This window comes from Lactuca saligna, chromosome 2 (assembly GCF_052625555.1).
Source record: "Lactuca saligna cultivar CGN05327 chromosome 2, ASM5262555v1, whole genome shotgun sequence".
Lineage (NCBI taxonomy): Eukaryota > Viridiplantae > Streptophyta > Magnoliopsida > Asterales > Asteraceae > Lactuca > Lactuca saligna.
Window position 1 is genome coordinate 181499383 of NC_136418.1, and position 9189 is coordinate 181508571.

General features: G+C 35.9%; 1 protein-coding gene across 1 annotated transcript; it reads right to left on the bottom strand.

Moving 5' to 3' along the window:
- Window positions 1-4609: 4609 nt before the first annotated feature.
- On the bottom strand, window positions 4610-8295 carry LOC145028408 (Leucine-rich repeat protein kinase family protein). The gene is made up of 2 exons (XM_078977093.1): window positions 6409-8295; window positions 4610-6325 (listed from the first exon to the last, which is right to left on the bottom strand). Exons 1-2 carry the CDS (start codon window positions 7869-7871, stop codon window positions 4861-4863), a joined length of 2928 nt encoding a protein of 975 aa, XP_078833219.1. The 5' UTR covers window positions 7872-8295; the 3' UTR covers window positions 4610-4860.
- Window positions 8296-9189: the final 894 nt, after the last annotated feature.

A 9189-nucleotide genomic window follows, 5' to 3' on the forward strand; every position in this document is an offset into this window, starting at 1 on the left:
TTTCACATTTGTCTTTAAGAATGATACATTCATCTTTTGACATTACAAGCTCTCGTTCTAAAGACTATATTTTCAACTTCTTATCCTCAAAACCTAAACTAAAACGACTCAGTTCACAATCCTTCTTCTTACTGGTTTCTATGGCCGATTCATAGGCTTTGTCAATGATGTTCATGTCTGATTAGATCTGGGTTAGATATGGTTTACAAAGAGATAAATCAAAATTATTATCAGTAATCATAGATTTTACCTGTTGAACGATGCTTCTGCTAGGAGGATCGTTGGCAGCCATGTAGCGGTAGTTTGGTTCTACATATTCATCATCTCTTTCTGAACCAAATGACAAGTAGCCTTCATCACATTCGATTTCTTGTCGAGCCATAAGACATATGTTTCTACCAGTGGTTACGTATTTATCATCTCCAGACGACCAATACCCTTCTACATCCCTTGATATAGTTGTGACAAAAGCCTTTTCACTTTCTGCCATTTCTTGAGCTCGTCGTGCATAGTAAGTTGAGTCATTGACATTGGGTTTCTGTGGGAATTCAGCTAAGAAATCTTTGGCAAATGGTTTGCATGCTCACGTTTATAACATACAATCTTGGGTTTTTTGGACTTGGGAGTCTGTGAAGATTCCGAAATAAGAGTTGGTGTGGGAAGATTGGGTTTGTAGGAAGGAGGATTTTCTGAAGGTTTGTTGAATGGTTGAGGATTATTTTGGTGAGGTACTTGAAAACAGTTGTTTTGATGAGAAGCTTAGAAACAATTGTTGTATGGCTTATTAAAAGGACGGTTGTATTTCATGGAAAGTAAGGCAAACTCATGTTGGAAATGGAGTTCGGAGTCCGTATCTTCAGAAATAGGGTCACCAGTTGATTGGTAGTTGTTGGTGGGAGCAGGTATGGTTGGAAGTGAGGGTTAAACAGGAGGGTTATATGGAACAACAGCTGAGAAAGGGTCCGAAACAGCAGGGTTTAGAGTTTGTAAATCGTAGGAACTGACTAGAGCTAGAGGGCCTCCAGTGAGTTCATGCAGGGTTTGTGTAACATTTGATTCATGACCTTGAAGTTCGTCAAAGAGTTGGTAGAGTTTCAGCTTCTTCAAAGATCCATTACTCTGAAGACATAATTTCACATTTCCCCATCCCTTTCCGAGGCTATTGATGAACTTGAGGTTGTACTCAAGTAGGTTCAGACTATCCCATGAGATGTCATGTTGTTAACGATGATTCGGAGTCTGTTTGAGGCTGAGGCAACAAATTCACCAGGTGTTGTAGTGAAAGTGTCAAACTTATTAAAAACTGAGGTTAGACGCTTATCCTTCATGTTCTCTGACCCTTCGAACAAATATTGAAGTGTGTACCAAACCTCTTTTGCCAATTTACACAGTTTAATGTGCTCAAAGAGAGAAGGTGGAACACCAAACACCATTTCAGAAAAAGCAACTTGATCTGCATGCAGCTTTTCAAGATCATCAGCAGTGAGCGGTGCTTGACGTTGTTCATCATGTCCCAAGAAAGTTACATCAACATCTCTAACAATGGTTCGAACTAAAACATGAGGACCTTCTTTAACGGGTCTCCAGATAACTTCACCTTTCTTTTTACCCAGTAAAAACCATTCCATTCTGACTTTCCAATGATCATATTCTTCAACAACTAGCAGTGGGGAACGAGTAGGGCAACCCATGCTATTTGCTATTTTCATTGAATACATTTGTTGAGTATTATAAGCAACCATTGAAGTTAAGGTATCTCAAGCTAAAGTGGTATATAGAAGAACTTTTATCCCGAACACAGAAATGATTGAAATGCCATGATAATTTCAAATCAACTATAATCTGATCTTTTGGATTCAAAGGACAACCACTCAAGCTCTGATACCAACTATGATGACAAATGATCTGATTGCGCAGGGACAAGGTTCGAAAACTTAAACTTTGAATTAATGCTTAGGATCAATGTCTGTTACTAAATGAAAGTTTCAGTCAAGTCTGGTAAACCAGTCAAGTCTAAAGTAAGAGACTCAACAAAGTGTTCAAGCTATAAATGAAGAATGAAGATAATGATCAGAGTAGGGACAATAAATGAACAAGAAGAATGTTTTTTAAGAATTGATTTGGAAGAGAGGTTAAGAGAAATAACTTCAAACAATACTATCTTTGGAGTAACAATCTGTCTAATATTCTTGTCATAAAAGTCACCATAAATATGTGAAAATGTTACATCATACAAACTCCTAAACATACATAGGACCGGATAAAAGAGTTATTTCTGACACTTTGATTATCCAAGTTGACAAAAGAGTCTAAGTTATATAACTAGTTACATCAAACAAAATGACAAGATAAACTAATAGAGACGGATACATCATTTCTGAACATGTTCTTCATTTCGGAATGCCTTCACTTCGCACCATAAGCTTTTACTCCTGACACCAACTCAACTTCTAATCACAAACTACAAAACATTTTCTACTTCGGAAATAAGACTGATATGAGAACTTTATTGTGTGATTGCTAGATGTTCATTTTCAGGTACTAACATTATATTGTGTTTATTTATTTTGTTAATAAAAATTATTTAATGGATGTGTCACCCTCCTTTACCCAAAAAAACAAATTCTAATTTATTATTTATTTAATGAAAATTCAATCTTCCTTTAAAAATTTTGATGGAAGTTTACCTGAAATTCATAATTTTGCATTTTATATGCAGTTTGACATGTCATCCATTTTGACTATCTGCTAATTTGTATCACACATAGTTGTATTGAAAATCGTGTCCAATAATGATGTTATGATAATCGTACGATAATTAAAAAATTAAAAACTTATTTTAGTTTCAATCTTTGGAGTCTTTCATGCAAAGATGGTGGGTTTCATTGTGTCAAATGATAGTGCAACTCTAGGTGGCTCATATCTGGAAACCAGCAAGATAACCAAATTTATTATGCACACATGTGGTTGTTGATGATGAAAAAGACAATACGATACCTCCTTTCATATCTCTCTCTCTCTCTCCAAAAAAAAAAAAAAAGTTTGTGAAAACTTGAATATTCCTAATCTGCTTATCATTTTTCAATTCCATATTAACGAAATATTGCGTCTAAGCAATATCTAGGTTAAAAAAAGATTTGACATTTTTTTTGAAATATGTTCTCATAAATATACATATCGGAACCAATGAAAATATGGCAACACATCATTTTAGAGTAACTAAATAAATAACTTTCACAATTCATTACTTATGAATAAAGAATTGGACACATGTCACTTGATCATTATATATATATATATATATATATATATATATATATATATATATATATATATATATATATATATATATACACACACACACATACTAGTTTATAACCCGTTGATAATCACGGTTATAAAATTAATTAAACTTTCATATTAAAAAAATCAAAATTATTAATCAATTATTTTAAATAAATTATTAGTTAATAGATATTCTTTTAATTATATAAAGTTATAATCGTTGATTTAAATAAATACGTGAAATTATATATCATCTTATACTTTATATTAATTTTATTTTATTTTTTAATCTAATGTTATTAATTTAAATAATTAAAGGGAGAAATTTTAAAATTTGAAATTTAAAATGAAAAGATAATTATTAATTTAATAAAAACAAAGTGAAAATTTTAAAATTTGAAATAGATAATTAATAGGTTGACAAGTGGAATGATAGGTGATATATAACATTAATGAGAGGTTATAATTTTATGATACTTATCAATATGAAATTAAACATATTCTTTTATTACAAAATATATATATATATATATATATATATATATATATATATATATATATATATATATATATATATATATATATATATATATATATATATATATATATATATATATATATTTGATGGCCAAAGGCAAAGTGGATTTGGAGGGAAGGGACAACTCATTTTAAGTAGCTTTTGCACATGGTATGAAGATGCGCTAATAATAATAGATTTTCCACCCACTATTTGTCTAAAAAACATGTCAACTTCGACATTACCAATAACTTTTATTTATATATAAAGATAAAGATTAAAGAGTTTTACTTAATTAAGTCACAATACTCGACCAAAAATGTTTAGATACATTAATTGGGTGTAAAGTATAGCTTTAAAGGAGTCCGGGAAGTTCACAAAATTCAGTCGTTAATAATAATATTGATTGATGTGCACTGAAATTGAAAATTTGGGTGTTTGTTTAGGAAAAAAAAATGAGGTTAGTTTATGCACTTTGTTTATGTTATGTCGTGTTCACTTTCCGTTACTTTATTCTTCTTTATTCAGCTGAGCACTACCACTTGGATTATTTTTGTTTCAAAGTGGGTGCCAAGAATCTTAGACCCCGCTGCCGCTGCGTCTATCGATTTCACTTTTTGACTTGTAAATTCCAATCTAATCTTATAATAATTGAATGAATCTACACACATATTCCTATTTTACAACTATTCTTCACATGATGATATTTGAAATGGTAAAAATGTATTTTATAACTTGACGAAATACCCTTCCAGCTTACCTTTTACATGGTTTGAAAATAAACCACAGGAGTCAGGATACAAACAATTTCAAGATAAAAAGACGGTTAAACAATAACCCATGTCATAACAACAAACAAAAGTAGGGGTCAATGGATCCGAAATTGGATCCGGTGAAAACGAATCCGGTAACTTAAACGCTAAACAGAGAGCAGTACAGTACAAGCGATGATCTAAATTCAAAACCCTCTTCTCTCTCCTTCAAAAAAAAAAACCTAACCGGATTCATCTTCGCCGGATAGCCAATCAGCGATCACCATTTTCATAATTAAATCAATTTTAACCGGATTCCTCCTCCTCCTGGCTTTCCGACGAAGGGCATTTGATAAGCCCCAATATGTTAATAACCTCCGCCATGTCAGGCCGGTTGGAAGGCACTTGTGACGTACAAATTAACCCTAATTTCATCACCGGAATTACTTCTTCAGCCGGAAACTTCCCTTGTAGCCTTTGATCAATACATTCATCCACCCTTCCTTCTTCAAGAGCCCCACGAACCATATCACAAAGTATCACCACATCATCCTCCATGTACTCCACCGGTCTCCGCCCAGTCACAATCTCCAGAACCAAAACCCCAAATCCATAAACATCGCATTTTTCAGTAATCTTCACCGTTTTACAAGCAAACTCCGGCGCCATGTAACCCAACGCACTCTGAATTTTGCTGCTTAAAACATACCGATCCAGCATCGGTAGGAGCCTCGCAAGCCCAAAATCAGCAACTTTCGGCTCACCCAAACCATCAATCAGTACATTACTGGATTTCAGATTGTAATGTATGATGTTAAGTTGATGTAAATGCGCCATACTTTTAGCAATCCCTAAAATAATATTGAACCTTTCATTCCACGTAAGGGAGCTTCTGTTTCCATCTTCATCTTCTCCCTCGTGAAGATGCTTGTACAGATTCCCACCAGAAACAAATTCATATATCAGGAGTTGCAATGATGGAGTCCAGTAATAACCTTCAAGAGCAACAAGATTTGGGTGATGAATCTTTCCAAGTTTCTTAACTTCTCTCTCAAAATCTTCTTGAGATTTCACCAGGCTCGAGACTGTAAGCTTTTTGATGGCAACCGATCGACCGTCTCCGAGAACGGTTCGGTAAACCGCCCCGAACCCACCGCGCCCAAGCTCGCAGTCCTTGTTTAACAGTGCGTGTGCTCCTGTACTGAAGTCGGGATCGCCGGAAAACATCACCAGCTTGCCAGAATTCGTGTCGGTGGTGGGGGAGCTGCTGAAGTCACCACCGGATAATGGAATGGCGGCGGCTGACCGGGACATGGAGGAACGGACACGAAGATTGAGAACAGTGATGAAGATGATTCCAATGACAATGAAGGCAGCTGCACCAATGGCAATGAGGGCAGAAATGGAAAGAAGTATTCTTTTGTGTGTGAGAGTTGGAGGGATTGTCTCAGGGTCTGTTCCTGTTGAGTTTGGGTTGAGGACGATTGGTTTTGGAAGAACAGCAGGGCAGCTTTTGTTGACTGCAGCACCACAAAGAGTTGGGTTTCCAGTGACTGAGGAGGGAGATATGGTGTTGAAGAAAGCTCCGGCTGGTAGTTCACCTTGTAGTTGATTGTGTGAGACGTTGAAAGAGACAAGATGGACGAGATTTGCTAATGGTTTAGGTAGGGTTCCAGTGAGTTTGTTGAAAGAGAGATCTACATACTCAAGATCACTGAGTTTTGCCATTGCTACAGGAATTTGCCCAGAGAGATTGTTTCGTGATAATATCCTGCAAAAATTATCATTAGATTAGCAACTCATGAAAAGATTTAGAGACAAGAAAAAAGAGAAGATGGATGATGTTGATCTTACAGTGAAGTTAGGGATGAACATGTGCCAATGGAGCTTGGAATGTTACCATCAAGGGAGTTTCGTGATAGTATCAGATCCTTCAGGGAAGTTGCTCCTCCTATTTCGCTAGGAATGCTTCCATTCAATTGGTTTTCACTTAAATCAAGAAAATCCAAAGCCTTTAGCTTCCCGATAGTTTCTGGTATTTCCCCCATCAGTGCATTCTTGGATATATTCAAGAATCGCAAGCTGGTAAAGCTCCCAATTTCAGATGGGATTTCACCAGACAATTCATTGTGCGATATATCAAGAACTTGAAGATTCTGGTGTGAGATATCAATGGAGGAAGTAAGAGCACCATAGATGCTGCCAGTCAGCTTGTTCTCTGAAAACAGAACGTTTTGTAGCCCTATCTGAAATACCCAGGTAGGAAGAAACCCTGTGAGTGAGTTCCGGCTCACATCTAAGCTCTGAATGTTTTGGCAATTGACCATTGACGCGGGTAAGCTCCCAGAGAAGCCATTGCTGGAAATATTCAGCGCTTTTAAAGAAAGAATATTACCGATGGCGTTTGGGACAGCGCCAGAAAACATATTGTTGGAAAGATCGACAGTTTGAAGCCTCCCGAGTTCCCCGATCCATTCAGTGACCTCGCCGGTGAACAAATTGCTGTGAAAATTTAGATTATTACACAAAGAAAGCTGCTGCAATGTGGTTGGCAGAGCCCCAGAAAAGGAGTTTTCACTCAAATCAACAGATCTCAACAGCGCACAAGCCCCAATTTCATCTGGAACTTCACCAGTAAACTGGTTCTTTCTCAACCTAATTTCCCTCAGGTTATACAAACCTTCAATCTCCTTCGGAATCTCACCCTCCAAGAGATTATCAGAAAGATCAAGTGATCTAAGTCCATGCAAGGACCAGATACCTGAAGGTAATAGGCCTGAAAACTGGTTGGATGAAAAGTTGAGGGTACCAAGAGATGAACATGAAGCCAAACTATCTGGAATTTTGCCCGAAAACCTGTTATTGGCTAAAGAAATTGACCTTAAGGACCCACATTGCTCGAAAAAATTAGAAGGAACTGGTCCAGAGAAACCGTTTCCACTCAAATCAATCACCCGAAGGCTAGCAAGTTGGGCGAGATTGACTCCTATGTTTCCTGTAAGATTGTTCTTAGCCAATGATAACTTGGTAAGAAACTTTAACTGCATCAGGCCACGTCCCATCTTTCCCGAGAGCCCAAACCCATCAAGAACAAGGTCGGATACCCTGTTAGATCTAGGGTTACACCGAACGCCTTTCCATTTACAAGGACTATCATCATCTTCATTCCAAGACACCAATTTACCATCTGGATCTTGCAGGTCTGCCTTGAACACGATCAAGCCCAGCACATCATCATCCAGAGTTGGATTCAATGATTTCACAGTAATAACATGACCCAATAGCAAAAACAGACAGATACTAAGCAGCTTTCTCATTTCAAAGGCCCTGGCTTCAAAACAGAGCACACAATTGCTAACAAAACCTAACAAACTCACCGCATTTTACGGAAACAAAGCGAAGACAAGGATAGACCCGGAAAATTATACAACTTTATACAAATAACACACGATATGTCTGAGTGCCGTTAAAATTTTACTTTCTTAACAGAAAGAACTGCAAGCGAAGATGGCGGAGAAACGAAAATGGTGTGAGGATTCAGGTTAAGAAGAAAACTAAACGGTTTACCTACAACAAAAAACAAATCCACCCGCGAAGTCACCGAAGAAAATGTCAGAGGAGAATTTCAAGTGTTTTTTGGCCACCGGAAAGTAAAAGATAAAGGCGGAGATAAGGATTCCGGCCGCCGTGGGGCAGTGCTCTCTTTTCTCTCTAGGTTTTTCCCTTTCTCACTCAAGCACTGATATTCTCTCTCAGACAGAGTAAATACATAACTTTATTTAGGCAAAGAGATTGAAGAGGGGAAGGACGTGGGGCCCGTATATTTAGGGGTGGACACGCGTTCATACGCCAATGGGTAAGAGTGAGCTGTCTTACACGTAGGCGTTAAGGTGGGTTGGGGTCTTATATAAAAGCTGAGCAAAATATAATGGATCCAGTTGTAACATTTATGTAAGTTGAAGGGCGTAAAAGTAAGTGACAACGTATTTTTTGTGTTTGATATTTGACAACCATGTGGATAACATAAATTTCTCGAATCGGAACTTATCATGACAATGGCAAGGGAGAATAACACGAAGAAATTTCAACTCAAGTCTTTCATTAAGAAGTTTAACAATTTACAATTCAAAAATCAAATATGATTAAAAAAGCTTACACTATCAAAATAATAATGTAATTTTTTTTAATATAGTAATGTGAATAATTTATAAGCAACCAAATACAAAAAATAAATAAATACATAAAAAGAATCCAATTAATGTCTTGTTAAGGTTTTCCAATTCATTACATTCTATTCGATTTAATTACATACTGTATTGTCAAGAAATATTTATAACAATGCATTTATTATTAAGTAGCTACTTTTGAATTCGAGTGTAGTTATTGTATGGTTTCTTCACTTATGTATCAAACAAGTAATTTAGCATGAATGTATTTATCAACTTCAATATCCCAATTAGATTTTATTTTATTTCTAATTTAAATGGAACTATTTAACACAAGTGGATAAACTGAAACATGAATCCAATGGTAAAAACAATCGAAAAAGGTTACTGGTTATTAATCATCCCTAGAAGAAATTGTTTTTTTCTTTTTTAGTATTTTATATCTAAATTGCTTGTCATATAATTAATA

Coding starts and splice junctions, on each gene's coding strand:
- LOC145028408 (XM_078977093.1), bottom strand. CDS start 7,871: ATGAGAAAGCTGCTTAGTATCTGTCTGTTTTTGCTATTGGGTCATGTT. Junction 6,326..6,408: donor TGTTCATCCCTAACTTCACT/GTAAGATCAACA, acceptor TAATTTTTGCAG/GATATTATCACGAAACAATC.